The 27,154-nt window shown below is 41.5% G+C and overlaps 1 protein-coding gene across 1 annotated transcript in view; it reads left to right on the plus strand.

Annotated features, from left to right (window-relative positions):
- Positions 1-27,154, plus strand: part of LOC141128352 (protein argonaute-4) — a 146,278-nt gene that overhangs the window by 40,352 nt on the left and 78,772 nt on the right. Inside the window, exons 2-5 of the mRNA XM_073615596.1 lie at positions 2,565-2,733; positions 2,826-2,946; positions 11,253-11,434; positions 11,600-11,736. Of these exons, the coding sequence (XP_073471697.1) occupies positions 2,565-2,733; positions 2,826-2,946; positions 11,253-11,434; positions 11,600-11,736 (609 nt within the window). The remainder of the gene's footprint in view (positions 1-2,564; positions 2,734-2,825; positions 2,947-11,252; positions 11,435-11,599; positions 11,737-27,154) is intronic.

The following is a 27,154-nucleotide window of genomic DNA, read 5'->3' on the forward strand; positions in this document are numbered from 1 at the left end:
TTGCAGCCTCCCTGTGCCTATCTGCAACCTCTGTGTCCTCTGTGTCCATTGCAGCCTTCCTGTGCTGATCTGCAAGCTCTCTGTGGGGTGAGTGGTCGGGATGTCCCCCTGATCGTTCTGCATAGCTGATCAGCGTGTCATGCATGTCAGACAGCTGCCATTCCAGTGTACAAAAGCCGCGCCGCCTCCTCGTCCTCGTCTGTGATAGGCAGAACACTCAGTTTCCCTGCAGTCAGTGTTCAGCCTCAAATCTGCATTTTTTTTTTCCCTCTGTTTTTGTGCACTTTAGGGCTGCAACTAACGATTATTATCATAATCGATTAGTTGGCCGATTGTTTCGATTAATCGGTTAATAACCTTAAAAGTGTGGTGTATAATTTAGTTAATATGTAAAGCTTAAAAAAGGCAATTTATTCTTAAATATCTCTATGCAGTGGTAAATATAAATAACCAACTATATGGTTAGGGAGTAAAATCTTTAATCCACTCTGAGAATAACAAACAGAAGAGAGATATTGTATATACTATTAGAGGTTGAATCTAGTAAATATCAGACTCGGATCAAATTTTTTCTTATTGAAAAGAAAAGACTGTTTTGCCGTTTTTCAAACAGAACTGTAATATATTATATGCTGGCCATACAAAAACAATGTCTTCCTTCAAAAGAAAATTTTCATTTTAACCACTTAAAGATCAGCCTCGTTTTGGATTTTAGGTGTTTACATGTTTAAAAGTTTTTTTTGCTAGAAAATTACTTAGAACCCCCAAACATTATATATTTTTTTTTTCTAACACCCTAGAGAATAAAATGGCGGTCATTGCAATACTTTTTTTTTTTTTTTTTTTTTTTTTTTGCACAAGCGCACTTTTTTGGGAAAAAATTCACTTTTTTGAATAAAAAAATAAGACAACAGTAAAGTTAGCACAATTTTTTTTTTTTTTAATATTGTGAAATATAATGTTACGCCAAGTAAATTGATACCCAACATGTCATGCTTCAAAATTGCGCCCGCTCGTGGAATGGCGTCAAACTTTTACCCTTAATCTCCATTTTTTAAATGAACTGTAGTGCATTTCTGCAGAAAGCACCAAAAGACATAGGTGTGAACCAGGCCAAAGACATTTAGTAACATATTGGGGCTAAAAAAAAAAAAAAAAAAAAATTTGGCCCTTTTTATAGTACAAAAAAGCAAATAATCGCTACTGTAAGGGGTTAATTTTTTTACTGTGCAACAGTGACTGTAAAATTTACAGTAGCGATTTATTTGCTCTTTTTGTACTCCTAAAGGGCTCATTTTAGTTTTATATTTTTTAACCCCCTTATGTTACTGGCCAATCGATTAACTTCATAATCGATCAGTTTCGGCCCTAGTGCGCTTATGTATGTGTGTATGTGTGTGTATATGTATGTATGTGTGTGTGTATGTATATATATATATATATATATATATATAATACTCTAAAGTGAAATATAGGGCAAACAAACGCAATAAACTACCCAAATTTTTGGTAAAATACAATATACATTTTTTGTGGGGCGGACCTTATGTGCAATGTGATTTTTTTTTTTTTTTTTTTTTTGCCAGGTTCTCTTTGAGACATACAGGATCTAAATAGTCCCTGCATGTTTCCTCTGGGCTCCACTGAATGTATTGAAATGTATCCCTTCCTGGCTATGCTAGCCAGGGACATGGAAGAGGCTGACTGGGCAAGTATACACGCAGCTTTCCCGGTCACCAAGAAGGGGAGGATAGCGGCTGTGTGTCTGCTGTTCTTCCTCCGCTCCACCGGCCAGCACCTGCCATGTTGGTTTCGGGCCGCAGATGGGCAGGCGGCGCCCGTAATACATGGCGGCACGTGCTGGTACCGGGGGTGCGTGGAAGCAACTGTGAGTCTGCCTGTCAGTTTTACACACAATCCTGGTAGTTGCAGCCACCAGATTGTGCGTAACTTCCTACTGTCAGATCCGTATGATGTACGAACCTGGCAGTGAAGGGATTAAATAAAAAAAAGTAAACATACTGATGGGCACCTGTCTAGGAAGGGTGCCTGTGGGCACATGGCTACAGTGACTAGTGGAAAATGCAGCCATGGCTGTGGTGCAGAAATCTGCAACATGTCTGCATCCTTCCTAAACTGCAGCGCTCCCGTGGCTCCATTTCTAAAGCTCAGCTGTGTTGCTTAGAATTAAGTGGAATATCACACTGTAACATTTCAATAAAGTGAAGGAGGAAAAAAAAGGTCAGCAATTTAAAAAACAGAAAGCACGCAGTCCAGAGCAGGCACTGCTGCACAATAAAATATATAGTTTTACCATGCAGGTAAATATCTGTTCCCATGTCATGTGGAACACAGAGCTCACTTATTGGTTATAGTTGCTGTCCTTATTCAGCTAGTAATGGAACACCAGTCAAATACCGATGCTTACAAGACACAGGAACTTCACAGCCAGCTGATCTCTATGTACTGGTATACATTATTTCAGTGTTTTGCTAAATTGGTCACATTAAATAACTTATGTACTGAAAAGAAAAAAGGCTGATGGAATTATTCTCCATTTTTAGGTCCTCCACCGACCAACCTTTTCCAGCCTCCGCGGCGTCCTGGCTTAGGAACATTAGGAAAACCAATAAGGCTCCTGGCCAACCACTTCCAGGTGCAGATACCGAAAATTGATGTTTACCATTATGATGTGGACATTAAACCTGAGAAAAGGCCAAGAAGAGTTAACAGGTGAGCAAAGTATTTCTGACAGCAGTATAAGGTTTATTTATTTAAAATTGTTTGGATGCATGATCTGTCCAACAATTTCCTTCGTTATTTAGGGAGGTGGTTGACACGATGGTGCGACATTTCAAAATGCAGATATTTGGAGACCGCCAGCCTGGATATGATGGAAAGAGAAATATGTACACTGCACATCCACTGCCAATTGGGAGGGACAGGGTAAGTTTACTTATGCTCTTTGCCACTGCCTTCTGTACTGCTGCTCTACTTTATGGTTTTCTTTTCCCCTTATGGTTTTGTTAAATAGTATTGAGTGCTAAAGCCAAACATATAATGCTCTAGCTGGGTAACCTTATCTGTCTGAAAAATGAATGAATTTTTTTTTTTTTTTGTTTCCAGGCCTCAATCTTCTATTAAACAGCATGTCCTATAGGGGCAAAAAAAACTAATGAACAAAAGTCAAATGCATGCTGCTAGTTCCTATGAGTTATTTTGAAATGTAATGTACAATTCAAGATTACTTTTAAGGGCTGATTCATACAATGTGTGGTGACAGAAGGTTTAGTGCAATGTAAAAATGTCTGTCACCGCAAAGACACAATATATAATGGGTTCCTGTGTGTCCCATTCACACTGCAGCACAGCCTAGGGCTAAAATGCAGACAACACTGCATTTCTTTTTCATACATCATGGGGCACAGAGTCAGGCTAATATTCATTACCTGCTGGGTTATACTTCATCATTAGGTGACTGGACGCTGGTAGACCAAAGGTCTTCAGACAGGAAGTGATCCCCTCTATAACCCCTCCCATACAGGAAGTACTTTAGTTTTTTACCAGTGTCTGCAAGGTGGATGGCACGGTTTGTTTGAGATTTCTGAGCTCCAGGTCTCTAGTCCCACAAATGGTTCCAAAATGAATCAAGGGATTGACTGATCGGATCCATTTGATGCAAGCTTTTATGCTTCAATAAATGGTACCCGAGCCTCGCAAAGAAGACTAAAGATCCTACGAGGTTTTGCCTGTAATGTGGCCTCCGGGCGCTGGACCCTGCTGAGTGCTGTACAGGTTCAAGGAAGAGGACCCTAAACATGAAAGGGTACCCAGTCCTTGAAGGTCGAAGTGAAAGGAAACCGCCGTGAAGGGTGAAGATTGGGCCCTTAGTTTCTAAGTGGGGTGTCCCAGTGATTGTTACAATCAGTCAAGTTAGCTAAAAGCTGGACACCTGTGTGCGGTGACCATACGAGGGAGTTTTGGGCTAGCTGTGGGTGTTTGCAAAGTGTACCTTTTTTTGCTTGTGTCTGGCTGTTTTTTTACCTGTATTATGGCACACAACGGTGCGCCATTTCACCTTGGTTCGGCATGGTGCAAGAGCGCCGCTGAGCTCAGCAGTTTGTTATGCAGCCATGGCGCACGTGGCTTCGCCGCACATGCACCGTAACCTTTATCTGGGCGCACGAAGATTTGTGTTGTACATGAATACAGTCACACCCGTTTGCCATAACTGCGCACTCACAGAACGCTCCGGCGCACACCCAGCTTATTTTAAGCTGTGTAGGCCAAGCATTTGGTGCTTCCAGAAAGCAGCTGTGGGACACACAAGGCTCTGAACAGACACTTGCAGTGGTTCATTTTTCTTTACCCGGGTCACGTGAGTCACCAGGTGTTGCTTGGCAGGCTAAAGGTGCTTAGCAGGATTGTTACATAGGGGCTTGGTGAGCCCTATTAAAGGGTCTCCCTTCTGAGGTGTTTTTAATACTACACCCAAGTACTCTTTGTTTGTGGCTATTGTCGTCCAAAAAGAGGAGTGGGACTAACACCACAAGGAAAGAGCACACCTATGTCCTCAGTTCCTGATGAACCTAGTCGTATCCCTAGTGTTGTATCCCCTGAAGGACCAGAGGCTTCTGGGCAATCTGAGCCGCTGCGCCTATCTGGTATTGTGCCTATCTGGTATTGTGCCTACAGTCAATGCTGCTGCTTCACCCTTTATCACTAAGGATGAACTGTCCTCAGCCATAGCCGGGTTAGAGCACAGGATTGCTGGCATGATTGCCTCCATCCCGCAGGGTGGCAGGAAGCAGATCAGATTGACAAGAAATTGGAGTTCTTATTAAAGCCTTTCTTTTCTCTGATCAGTTCAGCTATTCGGCCAGCTGTTGCAGCATTTAGTATCCAGTCCGTAAAGGATCAGGTCAAACGGCCTGATAGGGCCAGCAGGATGATCTGCCTGAATGTAAGACAGCTATTCCTCGAGCGCTGTGTTTTGCTGTTGATTCTTTTAAGGATTCAATACAGCAGGTTTCTGGCTCTCTTGTCTGTACATATGCACAGACTTTTATGGCTTAAGAACTGGTCAGCTGAGCTTCCTTGTAAAAGGTTGTTGGCAGGTTTCCCGTTTCATAGGGAACGTTTATTCGGTGATCACTTGGACAAATTGTATCCATAAGATTTCCAGAGGGAAGAGTCCTCAGACATGCTTAAGCCTAAACTGGTGGTTGCAGGATCAGACCCTGCGAAAGGGAAAATCCTTTCTCCCGGTAACTTGGAGAGTATGGACTACAGATGCTAGTCTCTCAGGCTGGGGAAATGGTCAGGGACAGAGCAAACACTGCCCATCAATGTCCTAGAATACGGGCAATACATCTGGTCCTACGGTCCTGGACGGTGGAGATTCAGGACTGCTCCACCAGAGCAGTGGCCTATATAAACCACCAAGGCGGTACCAGGAGTCCAGCTCTGAAGGAGGTGAACTACATACTAGCCTGGGCAGAGGGACATGTGCCAATTATATTGGCAGCCCATATCCTGGGAGTAGAGAACTGGAAGGCAGATTATCTCAGCCGCTAGCAGATCTGCCCGGGGGAATGGTCCCTACACCCAGAGGTGTTCCAGGAAGTTTGCCAACGTTGGGGATGGCCAGAGGTCGACCTACTGGCATTCAGGTTCAACAACAAGCTACAGCAGTTTGTGTCTCGAACAAGAGATCCTCTGGCAATTGGAGTAGATGCTCTGATAGTTCCATGGAGCCAGCCTGGCCCAGAAGGCCCTGGTTCCCAGAGATTGTGAGACTGACAATAGACGGGCCGTGGACGCTTCCACGTCGCCCTGATCTACTGTCTCAAGGTCCCTATATTCCACCCCAATTTACAGTCTACAAATTTGACGGCATGGCTATTGAATCCAGGGTGTTAAAGGACTGTGGCATCTCAGGACCAGTGATGTCTACTCTAGTGAATGCTAGAAAAGCTGTCACTAGGAAGATTTATCATAAGGTCTTGAAGACTTGTATTGCTTGGTGTGAAGCCAAAACATGGAATCCTCGGCAATACGTGATTGGGAGAATTCTCTTTTCTACAGTCAGCTGTGGAAATCAAATTTGACTTTGAGTACAATCAGTGGTCAACTTTCAGCCCTATCAGTATTCTTCCAAAGGCCTTTAGCCTTCCATTCACTGATCTGAACCTTTTATGTAAGGGGCAACTCTCTCTTGCTTCCCCCCATTAGGTCACCTATGTGTCCTTGGGACTTGAACTTGGTGCTGTCTGTCTTACAGAAACAACCATTTGAACCTATTAAGGAAATTCCATTAGACTTGCTGTCATGCAAGCTAGACTTCCTGATGGCTATCACCTCGGCTAGAAGGGTGTCGGAGTTGGCGGCCCTTTCATGCCGGGAACCGTACTTGATCCTTCATGAGTCGTGTTAGGACCTGTTCCATCCTTTTTGCCAAAAGTGGTGTCGGACTTTGATTTAAATCAGGACATTATTTTGCCTTCTTTTTTCTCTTGGCCTCATTCGGCGAAAGAGAGAAATGCATTCTTTGGACATTGTTCGGGCAGTCCAAGGTTTATTTGTCTAGATCTGCTGAGATCTTTGGATCAGACTCTTTTGGTAAAACAAAAGACTGGAGCGATGCGCTGGCAGGACGGTAAAAAAACTCCTGCTAGCAGCATCTTCGGAGCGGTGTGTATACCGCTCCTGCCCATTGAAATCAATGGGACGGCGCGGCTATACCGCCGGCAAAGCGCCTCTGCAGAGGCGCTTTGCGGTGGTATTTAACCCTTTCTCGGCCGCTAGCGGGGGGTAAAACCGACCCGCTAGCGGCCGCATACCGACGGTAAAACGCCGCTAATAATAGCGGCGTTTTACCGCCGACGCCGCCCCCCGCCCCAGTGTGAAAGGGCTCTATGTTTTTCAGGTTGATTATTTATTTTGATGTTTAGCACATGATGTTTAACTATTAGGTTGCAGTATTGGATACCATTTAATGCACTTTAGGGTTAATAGCACCCATTGCAGGTGACACCTAGTCTCAAGTGCACTTTAGGATGTATAATTAACCCTAGGGTATAAATCACTCATTTTAAGGTGACACTAGTTTGGATCACTTTTTAGGTTATTTATCACAAATTTGCAAACTCACCCATAGAAGGGTGACAGCAGTTAAAATTGTCAGGGTATTTATCACAACTCTGCCTACTCTAAGGATCATCCTCCTCATAAAAGCTTATATAGGGAGGTTTGACCGAGCAGTAACTACTTATTGTACACACATCCCCTGTATGCTGACCCCCTTGGAAGAGCGACCCAAATGTGATTCACTCTTCATAGGTGGCATAAAGCAACGGGTTCAACCTGACACAATTATTAAATACAATTTTACTACTTTGGAGGGTTCACTATCACTTTGGATATAATCACCCAATAGGGAGTGTATTCTAATAATCACAGTATCACAAGTTAAACTATAGTAGGACATAAATGCATCTCTACCCACATTATTATCTAATTGGAGGCAGCGCCATCTACCCCAACACCAAACATACTTTACAAAAAGGGTGTGGACACAAATGAATAGGAGGTGGAGTTTACAATCTTTAAGTTGAAAAGTAGAGGGGGGAAGACTTAAAGAAAACTAAAGCGGCCATCCCATTGAATGACTAGTAAGTTGCAAGAAAGTTATTTTTGGGTTTATATGTGCCTTAAATCAAGGTGATAAGACTGGCTTGTTCAGCATGAAGACTCTGCTAATGCTGCTGAAGGGGACATTGTGGTAAATGTATATATGTTGCCTTTAAATCTTCAAAAAAGTAACGGTACAGAAACCAGAGCACTTCAGTACAATGAAATGTGTGCAAGAGGAGGGTATGGCAACCAGCAGAGTTTCTCTTGACTCACCAATGTTGGATAGAGATGTTTCCATACTTGGCAACAAAATCATATGTATACAGTCATAGCCTTAGGCTCGGTTCACACTGCCGCAACTTGGGATCTGACTTGTGAAATCCCATTAGTCAATGAGAGTTGTCTTAATTGGCACTACTGAAGGCGCTCTGACTTTAGAAAAGGTTCCTGTACTACTTCAAGGCAACTTCTATCGGACTTGTGCCCCCAAGTAGTACTCAAGTCGCCAGGAAGCCTCCTGGCAAAGTCTCACTGTAAGTCGCTCTATTTTCTGGTCGCTGCAATGTGAACCGAGCCTTAGTCTAGGTTCACATTGATGCAGTTTACCATGCGATTTGACATGTCAAATCGCATGCCAAATTGGCGGCTATTGCCGGAAATGGCAACGTCGGTATCTGCAACGCCGCATTTTCCCAAAAGTAGTTCCTGTACTACATTTGGCGACTTTGGGGAGCGATTTGTATAGACATTTGTGCAGGAACCCACACACGTCTCTGAAATCGACCTTGAAGTCGGACTGATAAGCGGGAATGAAATCATGTGAGTTCAGCTGAACTCGCACAATTTCAATCCCGCTGTCAGTGTGAACCTGGACGTAGAGGTAAATGATGGGAGCAGGGGAATCTTCCTTGTAATGTAGAAGCATATGTTACAAATGACTAATATAAAGTAGAAAAATATATAGCAAAGTTGCGATACCAACAACAAATTGTGAAAAATAAAAATAGCAGCCAGCATTAACAATGATTGCAATTGTGAAAGTGCAGGAAATATATAATGCAGCGCTAAAAATATACAAACCCCAAAAAAACACTCTTGGGGGAAAATATTCATCAAGTGTACTCGTGAATATAGGATTAAAGGTGAATAAATGAAAACGTGTCCATAACCTTTAACAAAGGAAAGTAATCTCATATGAGCATTGCACAGTCACATATACCAAAAAAGCACAAAAAAGTCACTCAAGTGATTACACCAAGAAGTTCATCTAAGTCGGGAAAATAACTTAATGGTTCAGCGTGTAATGGAGTTTCTAGATGTTTCATAGAGGCAATCAATGTAGTCTCTTTAGAAATAATCGGTCCTTAAACGGCACAAAAGACAGGTATGCATGGTAGATATGACTTCATATATGATACTGTAGATGTACATCAAATATCAGGGAAAGGCAATGGGTACTCTTACCCCAGGGTTTGGACCCACACACCAGCGGTGTTGAGTCAATCAAGCATAAAACGATCATCCACGATAAATCATCCGACCAGGATCTCTGCAGGCAAGGCGGTGCCTAAAAACATCAACTTCCAGGGAGTTTCATGAGAAGCGGTCACCATCCAAACAAAAGAGAGAGAGTGTTCGTTCTTCCACCCGACGAGGTAGATCATGGGAAAAGAGAAAAAAAAGAAAGGCCTCCACATAGAGCAGATCACTCCAGTATAAAAAAATGTATTTAAATAAAATAGTAAAAAAATGTACATAACATCCCTCATGTGTACAAGCATGATCACAGACCAGAATAAAAAAGCGTGGTATATCGAGCTTAGCAGGCTAAGTACCCGACGTTTAGTACGAAAAATGTCGGGTACATAGCCTGCTAAGCTCGATATACCATGCTTTTTTATTCTGATGAGGCACGTGGGCACAGATCAGGCATGGATGAGGCAGGGTTGAGTGCTGCTGCGGTCTCCCTCCACTCGCACTGTACCGCTTGGTATGTACAATGTGCTAGGAGAGGGGAGAGCTGAACCGGACATGCGTCGGTTTGACAAGTGAAAGCTCCATCATTGGACGGAATGATCACGTGGTAAAGGGGTCCTGTCATTGGCCCTTTACCCTGGTCACGCTAGGTCAGTTGGTTAAAGTGGAATTTAACTACTATAAATATAGTGACAATGTGAGGCCTTGTCCCTGCTAAAAGGGTTGTAGAAAGGACCCAGGATTTACACATATATGCAGTGTGTGGGACTAAGGAATATAGATTGAGAAAGAACTGTTTTTACAGCTCTCTGGATTGGGCTCTGTAGTTTGGCCCTTATTATAATAATAAAAATAATAGTCTTGGGTATACCCAGGGCTCCCTTCAGGAGACAGGTGTTGCTTCTAGGTTGGGTAGCAGGCGTTCCATTCCATGCTAGAGGAGAGATTCTATGTCCATAGGACTTGGAGAGTTGAGGCAGCTATGGGAATCTGGAGGACTAGGAGTGAGAGGCAGGACTGTCAGGAGAACTCTCGTTGAGAGGCAAGGGAGTGTGCCCATGTAGCAGGGTGCTGTAACTAGAAGGCTGAGAGAGCTAGGTGAGATGGTTTGAGGGACCAACGAATAGTTACGTTTGAGATCTAAGCAGTGGCTCTGCTGAGGGGGAAGCCAGGTGGTTTGCCATTTTCTGTTTTGCTGGCAAAAATTCCTGGCGTGGGCAACGGTTTTGTGGACTTGACTTTAACAAACGTGGGCGGACAAGCCTTAAAAACAGTTTGGACTGGTGTGAACTCCCCAGGAGGTTTATGCTATTATGTGCTAGTATGCACAGTATAATAGTACATTATGACACTTGCATGTCAAACGAAGCCTGTCAGTACTCGGGTGCATCCATCTTCTCCTTGTGTTCCTTCCAGATTTCCTCTGGCCACTTGTGGGCAGGCCATGATGTTGCTCATGCGCAAAGTGCATGGGAGTTGCTTCATCACAGTGGAGAGCAGTGGCAAAAATGTATTTTGAGTTGTGCATGCACAGCTTAGTGTACATTACTGCAGAGAGGCTGGGAGAACCCTTTGACAGAAGAGACCAATAGGATCTGTTTTGTCGTAAAAAAAACAAAAAAAAGCAAACCAAAAAAAGTTTTTAATTCTGCTTTAAAGCAGGATCTGGGATAGTGGAAGTGTTGGTCCACAAAACTGCTGACACTCCCCACTACCTCCACTGAGGGTGTCTGCATTCTGTGATGGTGGGGAGAGCAAGATAATATGGGGGGGGGGGAGATTCAACTGACTGGGAGCATCTCTAGGTATTCTAATAGGCTTCACTGTACTGTGCTTTGAGCACATTGATAGCCTCGGTATATGTATGCTAATTGTTTAGTCACTAGATATTGAGAGAATCCTTAACCTAATCAAACTATCCTTTGCAAAGAAAGCCCCAGGGTTTTTAGACCCCACATTAGGATGGTTAAGCGATCAGAATTTTTAAAAGCCATTTTTCATGGTGTGCCAAGTTGGAATGATTTGTTTAGTTTGGTTCTTGTGTAACATAGTTTTTGGCCAATCCCAAGATTTTGTAACTGTTGTACAACCAGACTAAAACATTGCGGACAGATAAATGCAAATTTTCTTAATCACCCTAGGTTGACCTTGAAGTGACTCTTCCGGGTGAAGGTAAAGACCAAACTTTTAAAGTGACTATTCAATGGGTGTCAGTGGTTAGTCTGCAGCTGCTCCTGGAAGCCTTGTCTGGACACCTGAGTGAAGTTCCTGAGGACTCTGTGCAGGCCCTTGATGTAATCACTCGCCACTTACCATCTATGAGGTATTGAAATGCAACATGTGGCTTACAGATGCAGCCATTTATGATTCACATATTTGTGTGCATTTGCTAAATTTGTCTTGATGGAATCAGTTTTTTTTTTTTTCTTCATCAATTCTGACTTTCTCATAATTGAGCCGTTTTTTTTTTTTTTTTTTTTTTGTACAGGTATACTCCAGTCGGACGTTCATTCTTCTCTCCTCCTGAGGGTTATTATCACCCACTGGGTGGAGGTCGTGAGGTTTGGTTTGGTTTCCACCAATCTGTACGTCCTGCCATGTGGAACATGATGCTTAACATTGATGGTGAGTAAAAAGGCATTTGTTCAGTAAGCTTGATTTTCATTTACCTAGGTTGTGGTTCCGGTTCAAAAATGTAATTTTTTGTTGGCTGTCACTTTTTTTTTTTTTTTTTTCTTCTGAGTACTTTGCACCTATTGGACAGCTTAACTATACAGCACTTGTTTTCTTGGGTGTAAGTGCGCAGCTACGAACGGCAATAAAAGCCCACCTATAAAGAAATTTTACTTATACAGCAGTCATTGGTCAATAGACTGCTTCTAAGTCACTCTGGAACACAGCAGTGACATAGGGGTATTTCTGTGTTAAGCTACTTTTAGAGTTTAACTTTAAAATAGAGTAAGAGAATAGCTATAGATCTACACAGGATAGTGACTAGTCTGGTGGGTAAAATCTAATTCTGTTGTCAAATTCATTTGCATATGTTGAGAATTTAGATAAAGTCTAACAGGAGGTGCATATTATGTTCTGGACCTTTTATATGTTAAGCGCCATTTTGGAATTTTTTAAATTGTTGAGTCTTTCTACTCTTCAGTCAGTCTTGATTTCCAAACAAAAGAACTCGCTGCTCCAGGTGAGACAGGAAGCCTAATGATATCATGGGTGCCTGCCCCGGCTCGCCTCCGCATACGATCAAACACTGAAGAAATGGCTGCACTCCAAGATCCATCAAAATTCTTATTTAATGAACGCACATCCCAAGTGTTCAAATGATAGACACGTTTCACACACTAATAGGTGCTCTTATTATTATTATTCAGGATTTATATAGCGCCAACAGTTTACGCAGCGCTTATTCATTAGGAATAATAAGCGCACCTGTTAGCATGTGAAATTCATTTGAACTGTTTGTAACACTTGGGATGTTTGTTCCTTAAATAAAAAGAATTTTGATGGATCTTGGAGTGCGGCCATTTCTTCAGTGTTTACCAGTCTTGATTTGCTGGAGTAATAGAGAAGGGTTTGTATATAGCAGCTAGTCAGTATTGGGCTAAATTCACATGATCGTAAAATTTTTACAGATCACTAGGCAAGGTACAAAAGTTCTCATGTAAATTATCATAAATCCTTTTTCCATGTGTAAAAATTGGCATGTTCTTTTTCTCAATGTTATAGATGTATACACATGTCCACAGATTTTTGATTATAGATATGAACGCAGTGCTTGTTTATGCACCTGTGTAAATGTCTCCATTGTACACAATGCAGCTGCGTTGAGAACTGTAAATAAAAAGGTTGTAACTGTTTTTTTTGTTTTTTTTGTTTACTGCCACATGAATTAGGTCTTAGGGTTATTAAAGCCTAACTCCATGTTTACTGTGCCTTTAATAGTTTGCGTTGCTTTGCCCAAACAAGATTACCTTCACTAACACATGTGCCTGCTGGGAGCCCTGTATAAACTATATGTAGCATCAGCTAAATAAGGATACCTCACTGTGTACAGGAACTTCCTGTCCTGTTCTTGGAACAAAATAGTGGAGCTGAGTGCTGCTCAGCCATTCACAGGAAGCTTTGTATTCAGTGAATGGGTACAAAGCTGCTCCTGACTGGCTGAGGTGGAGAGTGTGATGTAAACTGCCAGCCTCCGCGTTCTGAACAAGATTCCTGATTGTATAATGCAGGACACATACTTTAAGTACATGCTTCTCCTTGGTTTGTGGCTTACAGGTGTTTTCACTGAGGCAGCCCCCTCCCCTCTCACCTCGCTACTGTGGAGGCTTGTGAGTGCCCTTTTGTAGGCAACTTTTTAATTGATCATGATGGATCACAGGCTCAGGGACAAGGGGTTAGATGGGTTCATCTCCTCAGACTCTGCCTTCAGCTCCCTGGGGGAGTGTTGGTACAGCAGTTTAGGACCTGGGTACCCTTTTATCTGTCTCTATTCTGACTCCCTCGAGTCGTTCAGCTAGCCTGTTGGCCATACCAGCCTCCTTCCTTTCTAAGGAGAAATTTTCTGCCACCATGTTGGTGTTCATGGGCAGAATTTCTGGCCTTATTACAGCCATGGACAATAGTGGTCATGAATGTGCCTGTCCAGCCTCCCAACCTAGTTGTCTTTTATTTCTCTATTGATCCAGATTGAGGAGGCAAATGTTGCGAAGGATGCCTCTCCCTCTGTCAAATCAGGAGGAAAATCCTGGTATAGAATTTTTCACAAAGTAAAAAGGGAAACTAGCTATTGTTGCACACTGTTTAGTCTTGGAGCAGCCTGAGTCTTCTCACCCCAGTTTGTCCAGTATGGGACATTTAAAATCCCAAAAACCAACCAAAACCATCCTGGATCTATTTGCTTATTGAGCCTGTCCTGTATGGGGACTGGCCTAACCCTAAGAAGTTACTTTCTCCGTCAAAGCATTTCACCCCACTGTAATCCTATTGAGGTAAGCTTTCTCCATAAGTGGGCAGTTCTGTCATAGATCTATTTCCTGCCTTAAGATGCATGGCTTCTCTGCAGTATAGTCCAAATTATCATCTTTCTGGTTTGTACTGCTATACAACCGGCAGTTTCTTCATTGGTGTCTTGTCATGCCATTGTAGTCTGGACCAACTGTATGCCCTTGACCCTGGTGCCAACTTTCTGGATGCCTCTGTCAATAGATGTCTTAAAACTATTGCCTTGCACTATTTGAATTCTTTGGCTGATTTGCTTTGTTAAATTCCAGGTTGAGCGTTCTCTCATTTACAAGCGCTGGAGGCCTTAAAGTGGTTAAAGGCAGAGTTTTTTTTTTATCTTAATGCATTAGGATAAAAAGCCTTCTGTATGCACCAGCCCCCCAATAGTTATTTGGGCCCCATCTTGATTCAGTGATGTTGCTCAAGATACTCAAGGGCCCGGAACTCTCCCTCCTCATTGGCTGAGACAGCAGCGAAGCGGCACTGGCTGCCCCGCTGCCGTCAATCAAAGTCAGTGAGTCAATGCGGAGAACAAGGGGGTGGTGTCAAGCTGCTGGCCACATAAGCTGCGGCTCGGCTTCAGTGCCCCCATAGCATGCTGCTTGCTGTGGAGACATTCAGCAGGAGGTAGAGGTTAGGAGAGCTAAAGAGGGACCTGAGAAGTGGATCTGGGCTGCTCTGTGAAAAACCACTGCAAAGAGCAGGTAAGTATGACATATTTGTTATTTTTAACAAAAAGAGACTTTAGTATCGCTTTAAGTGCTAGCCACTTTAGCTCGTGTGCAAGAAATGCCTTAAAGTGGATGTAAACCCAAAAATTTTTTTTTTTTTTTTTTTTTTATATCATACTGTAGAGTAAAAGATTTCCTATCATTTGAGCCCAGTCTTGCCACACAGTTAATCCATCTCTGAGCAATCCCATTTTATTGTTCAGTGAGAGAAATCTTGACAAACTGACAAAAACTTTGTCAAATCCTCCCCCTTGCTGTGAGTGACAGGTGATTTACATATCTCGTGCACTAGCCTAAGACACAGGCATGATTTTTTAATTCCCTCCCCCACGCCTTTCTTCAGCAGCTCTGCAAGGATTGGCTGTTCCACACCTCAGCATGATTTGGCATGCTGAAGTCATGTGGTTACTTTCCTGTCTTTTCACTGGATGTTAGAGATCATGGCAAAAGTTCAGTGTAAGAAATACACAGGAGAAAATGCATATTGACAAGGGGAGTGTAGAGGTGGGCGGGGAGTCTACTGACATCACGACTCCACCCACCGAGCTCCAGACAACAGACCCACCCACAGAATCTGCAGTTTTTCGGCTCTCATAACAGACAGAGGGGAGACATTTGACAGGTAAAGATACATGCAGGAGGCATGTATATCCTTATAGATAACCCCTATGGCAATAGTTTAGAAAGGAGGACATTGGGTTTACATCCACTTTAACCACTTCATCCCCGGAAGGTTTTACCCCCTTCATGGCCAGAGCACTTTTTGCAATTTGGCACTGTGCTGCTTTAATTGGGAATTACACGGTCACCCAATGCACAAACAAAATTTGTCCTTTTTTTTTCCCCCACAAATACAACTTTGTTTTGGTGGTATTTGATCACCTCTGCAGTTTATTTTTTGCGATATAAACGAAAAAAAAACTAATTTTGAAAATGTTTTTAATATTTTCTGTTATAAAAAAATCCAATACACTCAATTTTAGTCATACATTTAGGCCAAAATGTATTCATCCACATTTCTTTTGTAAAAAAAAAAAAAAAAACTAAACATGCGTATATTGGTTTGCAAAACCGTTATAGTGTCTACAAACTAGGGTACATTTTCTGGAATTTACGCAGCTTTTAGTTTGACTGCCTATCATTTCTTGAGGTGCTAAAATGGCAGGGCAGTATAAAACCCCTCCAAATTGCCCCATTTTGGTAAGTAGACACCCCAAGGAATTTCCTGAGAGGCATGTTGAGCCCATTGAATATTTTTTGTCACAAGTGATTGAGTGAAAATTGATAAAAAAAGACATTTTTTTTTTTTTTTTTTTAAAGTTGTCACTGAAATGATCTATTCACAAATGCCATGGGTATATGTGGAATTACACCCCAAAATACATTCTGCAGCTTCTAAGTACGGGGATACCACATGTGTGAGACTTTTTTTGGAGCCTAGCCACGTACAGGACCCCAAAAACCAATCACCGCATTCAGACTTTCTAAGGGCAAAAATTGTTGATTTCACACCTCACTACCTATCAGTTTCGGAAGCCATGAAATGCCAAGATAGCACAAACCCCCCCCCCAAAATGACCCTCTTTCGGAAAGTAGACACCCAAGCTATTTGCTGAGAGGCATGTTGAGTATTTTGCAGATCTCACTTTTTGTCATAAAGTTTTGAAAATGGGGAAAAAAATACATTTTTCTTTTTTCTTTCTTCATTTTCCAAAATACTCACCATGCCTCTTAGCAAACACCTTGAGGTGTCTACTTTCTGAAAAGGGGTAATTTGGGGGGGGGGTTAGTTGTGCTATCTGGTCATTTCATGGCCTCCGAAAGTGATTTTATGCCATTAGAAAGCCTGAAGGCAGTGATTGATTGGTTTTCGGGGTCCTGTACGCGGTTAGACTGCCAAAAAGTCTCACATCTGGTATCCCTGTACTAGCTACAGAATGTATTTTTGGGTGTAATTTCACATATACCCATGGCATGTTTGAGCAATAGATCATTTAAATGACAACTGTTAAAAAAAAGTGTAATTTCCCCAAAACTTGTGGTAAAATATAAAATATTACAACATGCCTCTCAGAAAATAGCTTATGGGGTCGTTTGGGGGGGGGGGGGGGGGGGGTTTGAACTGTCCTGACATTTTATGCCCAACATTAGAAGCTTATGCCACACATCACCCAAAGCCCTTTCTGACACTTTGTTTACAGAAGAACATTTTTTTTGTTAGAAAATTACTTCGAACCCCAAACATTACTGTATGAAGTTTTTTTTTTTTTTTTTTTTTTAAAGCAGAGACCCTACAGATTAAAATGGTGGCATGGAAAGTTTTTTCACACAGTATTTGCGCAGCGATTTTCCAAACACAATTTTTTAGGAAAACACTTTAAATTTTAATAACACACTATTTCCCAAATGTTTGGTAAAAAAGATATTATGTAGAGTACGTAGATACCAAACACAACATGCTTTAAAATTGCACACACCCATGCAGTGGCGACAAACTACATACATTTTTAAAAGCCTTTACGGGTTACCACTTCTTTTTTTTTTTTTTTTCAGTCGAATAGTTTTAATTACATTTGTTTTCCATTATATAACAAAAACACATAAAACCTTTCCATCACACAGCCCCACCCATCAATGCAAAAAAACAAAAAAACAAAAAAAAAAAAACAACCTCCATATTTGCGCTCACTAAGGACTCCCCTCCATCACATTATTACACTTAAATGATGCATATATTCATATGTAATGATTTCCCTCCAAAATCTCTAACTTTCCATAGTATCATTAATATACTCAGCTCACTGCTCAGGAAAATTGGAGACTAACCGCCGATGCCAAATTTTCACAAATATTTTGACACCTATGTTTGTCAGTTCCTCTCATCTTAAATTAAGATTAATTGCTTTAATCCATTGAACGTTGGTGAGAAGTTTGATATCAATTTTTGTAATATAAGTTTGCAAGCCATATACATTGTTCTCAACCACATCAAATGCATTTCAACTGGCAGGGTATCTTCCTGTATAATCCCTAGCAATTACCACTTTAGAGAGGAGGTCTACTGCTAGAATTGCTGCCCTCAATCGGACATTCGCAGTGATACCTCACATGCATGGTGCAGTTGCCGTTTACATACGACACAAGACCGATGCTTGCGTTCGTCTTTGCGTGCGAGCACTGGGGGGACAGGGGTGCTTTTTTAATTTTTTTTTTTTTTTTTTTTTTTTAATTTATTTTGCTATTTTCTTTTCAGTGTCCCTTTCATATATTTTTTTTTATCACAGGGAATGTAAATATCCCCTATGATAGCAATAGGTAATGACAGGTACTCATTTAAAAAAAAAAAATTGGGGTCTATTAGACTCTAGCTCTCTCCTCTGCCCTTAAAGCATCTGACCACACCAAGATTGGTGTGATAATATGCTTTCCCAATGGCGCGGTTTATTTCTGCAAAACCGAAGTCATGTAGTGCTTGTAGCTTTCGGTTTCTTAATTAAAGCCGTTCTGGTCTCCAATCGGCTCTATGGTCAGCTGGTGGAACCACCAGCTAATTGGCTGCTAGGATTACTTCTACATGAAAGCCGACCGCTGTAAAAGATACCAAAACCTGCAGGCATCATTCTGGTTCAACCACTCAAAATCCAGCAACATACCAGTACATTGCTGGTCCTTGTTGGGCATATATTGTAATGTACAGATTCCTCCATTCATTCGATTGATCGGTGGTATGCCCACCATTACAACACCTCCCTGCATCCACCCACTTCTAATGATGGGCATACATGCATCGTTCTTTTGTTTGTTTTTATTTTATTTTTTTTGTTTTTTCATACAAATTCCTCCATTCACATTGATCAATGTGGATGAAGAAATCGTTGCCAAGAAAAGTAAATAAAAATATATGCCGAAGCATAGGGGCTATCCGCCCCTAATGTCCACCCCTGCCCCTATGCTTTGGCATATATGCTGCTTTTTTAACTGTGGTGGTGAAATCACCTCCTACAGTGCTGGAGTTGCTGATTATACGTATCGTGAGAGCAAACCCTGTTGCTGTCAAAATAAATCAGTGCTGCATCTGAATTGTGTACCTGCAATGCAAACAATGGTTAACAATAAAACACAGCAACAACAGTACAGTAAAACAGTAGAATAACATACCTGTAAAGCAAACCTGATAAAACACAGGAACAATAAAACATTAAAGTATAGCATAAAATAGACACTTTTTGGTATATATATATATATATATATATATATATATATATATATATATATATATATATATATATATATATATATATATATATATATATATATATATATATAAAATATAATTTTTATTCACAAAAGTGAGTACACCCCTCACAATTTTGTAAATATTCTTTTTCATGCGACAGTACTGAAGAAATTACACTTTGCTATAATGTAAAGTGGTGAGTGTAAATTTGCTGTCCCCTCAAAATAACTCAACACACAGCCATTAATGTCTAAACCGCTGGCAACACAAGTGAGTACACCCCTAAATGAAAATATCCAAATTGGGCCCAATTGGCCATTTTCCCTCCCCAGTGTCAAGTGACTCGTTAGTGTTACAAGGTGTCAGGTGTGTTAAATTTGGTGTTATTGCTCTCTCTCTCATACTAGTCACTGGAAGTTCAATATAGCACCTCATGGCAAAGAACTCTCTGAAGATCTGATAAAGAAATTGTTGCTCTATATAAAGATGGCTTAGGCTAAAAGAACATTGCCAAGGCCCTGAAACTGAGCTGCAGCACAGTGGCCAGGACCATACAGCAGTTTAACAGGACAGCTTCCACTCAGAACAGGCCTCGCCATGGTCGACCAAAGAAGTTGAGTGCACATGCTCAATGTCATATCCAGAGGTTGAATACCATATATTAAATAAATGTAGCGCTAAATCAACTTGTATAAGTAATAAATGTGCACGTGCATATAATGTCCCAAATAATGCCGTGTGGCTGTCAACACAAAAGTCCACAATCAGGGTAAATGAACCATGGGGCAATACATGCAACTTCTCAACGATGTACTCAGAAGTCTTCAAGGTAAGTAGAAGGATGGAATAAGCTTACCAGCTGTGTTGGATTCTATTGCCATAAGCATAGAATCAGTAAGACTTTGTGCCACCAAGGGCAGAAACATGAGGTGATGGAGGCAAGGGTAGAGCCTCTATGGTGGAGGCAAGGGTAGTGCCTCTCTCGGCTATGGATGTCCCTTCTGGTCCACTAGAACTGGGTCAAAGATGATTTCCACAGATCAATAGTTCCAGATGACATCCTTTTCTTCTTACTTCATAACTCCACAATTCCAATGAAAACCTGTCTCCATGTGTTCATCTCTAGAGAATTCCAATGAAAACCTGTCTCCATGTGTTCATCTCTAGAGATGAACACATGGAGACAGGTTTTCATTGGAATTGTGGAGTTATGAAGTAAGAAGAAAAGGATGTCATCTGGAACTATTGATCTGTGGAAATCATCTTTGACCCAGTTCTAGTGGACCAGAAGGGACATCCATAGCCGAGAGAGGCTCTACCCTTGCCTCCACCATAGAGGCTCTACCCTTGCCTCCATCACCTCATGTTTCTGCCCTTGGTGGCACAAAGTCTTACTGATTCTATGCTTATGGCAATAGAATCCAACACAGCTGGTAAGCGTATTCCATCCTTCTACTTACCTTGAAGACTTCTGAGTACATCGTTGAGAAGTTGCATGTATTGCCCCATGGTTCATTTACCCTGATTGTGGACTTTTGTGTTGACAGCCACACGGCATTATTTGGGACATTATATGCACGTGCACATTTATTACTTATACAAGTTGATTTAGCGCTACATTTATTTAATATATGGTATTCATTCTTGTCACATGGTTTGTAGCAGCTTACTCACTCACTGTCCATCCTCATTTTTTAGGGTAGCGCAATAATTATTCCCTTCCTCATATCCAGAGGTTGTCTTTTGGAAATAAACGTATGAGTGCTGCCAGCATTGCTGCAGAGGTTGAAGAGGTGGGGGTGGGGTCAGCCTGTCAGTGCTCAGACCATACGTCGCACACTGTATCAAATTGGTCTGAATGGCTGTCCCAGTAGGAAGCCTCCTCTAAAGATGCACAAGAGAGCCCGCAAACAGTTTGCTGAAGACAAGCAGACTAAGGACATGGATTACTGGAACTATGTCCCGTGGTCTGGTGAGACCAAGATAAACTTATTTGGTTCAGATGGTGTCAAGTGTCTTTGTACTCCTCACATGGTTGCCGCCACACACAAGTGTGTCTTGCCTACAGTCAAGCATGGTGGTGGGAGTGCCATAGTCTGGAGCTGCATGAGTGCTGCTGGCACTGGGGGGCTACAGTTCATTGAAACCATGAATGCCAACATGTACTGTGACATACTGAAGTGGAGCATGATCCCCTCCCTTAGGAGACTGGGCCACAGGGCAGTATTCCAACATAACGACCCCAAACGCACCTCCAAGACTACCGCTGCCTTGCTAAAGAATAAAACGAAAAAAAAATCATCCACTCGAATAGTGGTCACTCACAGATCACTCACCGTATTGGGTGGTACCGTAACCATAGCATAAATGCAACAAAATAACCTGGTATAGAGCACCAGGGAAAGGGGTTACAAGTGGTGACAAATGGGATCATATGAGAGTATGTGTAAAATGTATATTTTTATTAATTTCTATGGCAAGATATGGCAAATTCTAAAGCCAGTAATTTTAAAACCGCTTCACAGTAGTAGGCTAGCAACGGAGCTCCGTAACATATGAAGAATTACATCAAACAATACCATGGACATTACATACAACATATAAAGAAAACGTCCGGACGCCATGTTACAACACATGTAGGTGGTTTGACGGCAATCTCGTCATGTGGTCAACACTTAAATGGTATCATCAATAATGACAACCTCACCATGTGTGGCCCCAAGGATTGGGAGGTAATGGGGGTGGGGGGGGGGGGGGGGGTCACTTGTAACCCCTTTCCCTGGTGCGCTATACCAGGTTATTTTGAAGGTAAAGGTGATGGACTGGCCAAGCATGTCTCCAGACATAAACAATATTGAGCGTCTGTGGGGCATCCTCAAACGGAAGGTGGAGGAACTCAAGGTCTCTAACATCCACCAGCTCCGTGATGTCGTCATGTTGGAGTGGAAGAGGACTCCAGTGGCAACCTGTGAAGCTCCGGTGAACTCCATGCCCAAGAGGGTTAAGGCAGTGCTGGAAAATAATGGTGGCCACAAAAAATATTGACCCTTTGGGCCCAATTAGGACATTTTCACTTAGGTGTGTACTCGCTTTTGTTGCCAGCGGTTTAGACGTTAATAGCGGTGTTATTTTGAGGGGAGAGCAAATTTGCACTGTTAAACAAGCTGTATACTCACTACTTTACATTGTAGCAAAGTGTCATTTCTTCAGTGTTGTCACATGAAAAGATAGAATCAAACAAAAATGTGAGGGGTGTACTCGCTTTTGTGACATAATTAAAAAACAAACTATATATATATATATATATATATATATATATATATATATATATATATATATATATATATATATATATATATATATATATATATATAATATTTGTGCCCATAAGTTTACATACCCTGGTAGATCTTATGATTTCTTGGCCATTTTTTCAGAGAAAAATGACCCTGATCAAAAGTTTACATGCCCTGGTGATTTTGGCCCGATAACATGCACCGCAGTTGTCATAAATGGGTTTGAATGGCTATTAAAGGGAACCATCCTCACTTGTGATCTGTTTGCTTGTAATTAGTGTGTGTATAAAAGGTCAATGAGTTTCTGGACTCCTGACAGACCCTTGCATCCTTCATCCAGTGCTGCACTGACGTTTCTGGATTCTGAGTCATGGGGAAAGCAAAAGAATTGTCAAAGGATCTGCGGAAAAAGGTAGTTGAACTGTATTAAACAGCAAAGGCATATAAAACTATATCCAAGGAATTGAGAACCAATCAGCAGTGTTCAAACTCTAGCTGCAGCACTGGCGGTCACAGGCAGGCTGCATTGGTGGGCATGGATAAAGTTGTTAATATTTTATTTTTATAACTTAATTCTGCATAAAACATTTCATGAGATTTGAGGGTGTGTTTAGGGGCGGAATTAGGGGCAGGGCAGCTGTTGGGTGGGGCAACTGGTGGCGAGTAACCCTTGACTACTGGCTAGTAGCTCAGGACTTTAAATTTTAAGCCCTGCCCTAAACCTAACTTGGACTACCACTAACTTCCCTAACGCTGTTTAGTGTCTCAAGTGACACCAATACAATGATCAGTAAAAAAAACCCTGAAAACTGCACTTGGTGACACTTTGTTAGGGAGTGAAAGGGTTAACTGGAGGGGGACGATCAGAGGGTTAAGTGTGCCTGCGTATACACTGTTAGTGTAGTGTTGGTGTACTGACAGTGGATGTCATCTCCCCCCGTGGAGCCCTTATCAGTTGCAGCGAGCAAGGAGTAGACATCACTTCCTCTGCCTATTGCCACAGAGGTGCGAGAGACGTACAGGTGCATCGGTTTGTGCAGCCGGGCCACCCTGCCACAGTATATGCAATGGGTGGTCCAGAACTGGTTAGAGGAAGTAAACGCTGCTCTTTTTTTGGTGACCTGCACAGTAAAGGCATAATGTGCTAGTATTCATCGCACACTGCCACATTATGTGAAACTTCCCTGCAAACAAAGCCCTCGTTCCCGCTGGAGGCCGCACCCATCTTTGCCAGTCTTCCTTCCGGGTCCGCAGACTCCGGCTGTGTCACTGGCTGGAGCCCCGTGACGTCACTCCCACGCATGCGCACGGGAGCCGCTGGTCACGGCACTGGGCTCTGATGGAACGGCACGTGCAGCCGTTCCTTCAGAGCGCATGTGCCGATGACATTATTGGTGGCAAATACAGTAAATATCTCCTAAAAGGTGCAAGTTTAGGAGATATTTACAGTACCTATAGGTTAGCCTTATAGGCCTACCTATAGGTACATACAATCAAGGGAAGTTTACTTCCTCATTAAGGGTTTTTAGGCTTAAGCCCCCATTTACACTGGGGTGATTTGACATTTCCAAATCGCATAACAAGTTGCACCCCATTGTTGGCAATGGAATCGTTCAAATTGCCTCGACTCATGTCACAGTGATTTTGAAAAAGGTTCCTGCGCTGCACGTTTGCGATTCTCATTGTGACTTGCATAGACTTCTGTTGTATGAAGTCGCAAGCCGCAATGAAATTGACAGTGCAAATCGCACTTGTATGTGGCTTTAAAAGCACATTGAAGTAGCATGATATCCAAGCCGTCATGGTGTGATTTGTGGATAAAGTACAGTGCTCAAAACACACAATAAAAGTGAAATAAATGAATGTAGTTGAAGTGTTCATTCAGAATGAAGTAGGTGCAGAAAATGCTTCACAAACTTGTGGGAGTACAGTGACACCCCCTTTTGCATCCCCACTCACCAGAACAGGACGACCCCCAGCTTTGCAGTCCGGGGGTCACTTTAGGCTTGTTATTGGTATCCCACACACGTGGATTGGTGTTAAAACATCAGATGGATCGGTGTGAACATCAGATGATAGATTTCCAATAGGAGGCTCTCAACAGGATATGCAGGCACCCAGAAATAGAGGATGGACTGATAGTGAAGTACTGTTATAAAAGATTTAATGCGCATAGGGATCGGTACTTGCAAAACACAATCGAAACGGGAAATTATGTCAATACATTTCGCCCTCCCTGGAGGTCCTTGATGACGCCCTGAGGGAGGGCGAAATGCATTGACATAATTTCCTGTTTCAATTGACGTCACTTCCAGCCTGTGGAACGCACGCCATCAACGGCTGCTTCCTTTATCTACAGCCTTATATCCATGCCTGTTTTTAACTGTATTTTGGAAGTACCGATCCCTATGCGCATTAAATCTACTTTTATAACAGTACTTCACTATCAGTCCATCCTCTTTATTTCTGGATGCCTGCATATCCTGTTGAGAACAGAAAAAAAGGAAACTCAAACTGCGCTAAGGTATAGAAAAATATAGAAAAAATACCCAAACAAATGGGTCAACACCTGAAACGGCAGCAATTCTCCTGCATAACATAAACACAGTGTACCAAAATTAAAAAAAACTAGAATCGCGCTAATCATAAAATAGTGTTCTCATACACTGACCAAGTGAAACAAAGGAGATATATATATATATCTCCTTTGTTTCACTTGGTCAGTGTATGAGAACACTATTTTATGATTAGCGCGATTCTAGTTTTTTTTAATTTTGGTACACTGTGTTTATGTTATGCAGGATAATTGCTGCCGTTTCAGGTGTATATATATATATTTATTAAATGCAGGATGTGAACAAATACTGGATAACCCCACCTATTCATGTGGGAATGTCGCACCAGTAGTCATAGTAACATGAACATATTATGAGGTATAACCACAATTCGTGTCCAAAAGAGCCTGAATGGCACGTCACCTCGTGTTGCTACTGATCGCTCCAGCAGGATGGGTTGGTTCGTGTGCTACTGGCCAGCGCACCGGACATTAGGCTTGTCATTCTGCTTTCCATGTAAGTGTATTACTTTTTTACCACTAATAAATAGAAGATTTTACACTATAGAGCGTCTATCTCTTTTTCCTGCTATGCATATCCATCTATGATCCCCGAATGGTATGAGGAGAATTTAAATGATAGGAGTCTTGGTGAGGAGCTTTCGAGACCGCAGTACCTTACTTCACTGGGAACAGCTGATCTACTTGATGTGCCCTGCAAGGCTTTTTTCGGTACACAGGCTTCGCATGATCCTCTGTAGTGGGGGATCGTGGGCTTCTGGTAAGCAGTAACCCCTCATTCACTGGTGGTGGACTCCTTCACAAGTGTTTTTATTTGCAAAGTGACACCATTTATGTTTGGTCTTTTTAAATCACGGGGGATAGTGCCATTCAGGCTCTTTTGGACACTAATTGTGGTTATAGCTTATAATATGTTCATGTTACTATGACTACTGGTGCGACATTCCCACATGAATAGGTGGGGTTATCCAGTATTTTTGTTCACATCCTGCATTTATTTATTATATAGATCTATCTATCTATCTAATGTGTATGTGTATGTGTGTGTATATATATATATAGATAGATAGATATATATATATATATATATATATATATATATATATATATATATATATATATATATATATATATATATATATATATATATATATATATATATATATATATATATATATATATATATATATATATATATATATATATAGAGACCTTTTGTTTCACTTGTATTACTCTATTCACCAGGTATATGACCGTTAATTGGATTGGTCAGTGTATGAGAACACTATTTATTTTATGATTAGCGCGATTCCAGTTTTTTAAATATCCTGTTGAGAGCCTCCTATTGGAAATCTATCATCTGATGTTCACACCGATCCATAATCTGATGTTTTAACACCAATCCATGTGTGTGGGATACCAATAACAAGCCTAAAGTGACTACTTTATTTTGAACGAACACTTTACTACATTTATTTGGACTTTACTGTTTATTTTACTTTTATTATGTGTTGTGAGCGCTGTACTTTTTTATTCACATTATTCAAGTGATTAGCACTTTGTTTACAGCAGCTGCATTTTATTATCACCGAGTTGTTTTCATCAGCGCAAGTTTATATTTAGTAATACGTTTTCACAATAAAAGGAATTTGGTCAAAGAGACGCAATGGAAAGAAAGGTTAAAGCCAATGGCATCCAGTGGAAATTTATGTCTCATGCTTGACACAGGGAAGTTAACAAAATAAAGATGAAATGCAGGGACCACTTTGGGCAAAAAGAGGTCTTTGTTCTCAAAACAGCTGTCTTTACGTAAAATGAAATGGGACTCCTTACATGGCAATGCTGATAATGCAAACTTTCGTTTCATACAAACAGTGCTGTTTTAAATTTTAAAGTGGACTGTACAGTCTCTATTTTTTTTTTTAAAAGAAACAAACTTGGCAAAAGTTTTGTCTTTGAGACAATGTTGCTACCCAAATCCCTCAGGAATGTTCTTGCACCTGTACCAGAGGTTAAACAGCTATGTGTGGCCACTTGTTGTTGAACATTGTATCCACTATCGGAGTGTGTTGGTGCTGAGGAGAAATGAGAGCCATTCTTCATGCTTGCTGCCCAGTTTGAAATGGCAGCTGCTGAATAACATTTTCACTAAGCCTTGTGTACAAAAAGAGGGGAATTTTTTTCAGTATGG

The sequence above is a fragment of the Aquarana catesbeiana genome, linkage group LG02 (genome assembly GCF_042186555.1).
Source record: "Aquarana catesbeiana isolate 2022-GZ linkage group LG02, ASM4218655v1, whole genome shotgun sequence".
Taxonomy (NCBI): Eukaryota; Metazoa; Chordata; class Amphibia; order Anura; family Ranidae; genus Aquarana; species Aquarana catesbeiana.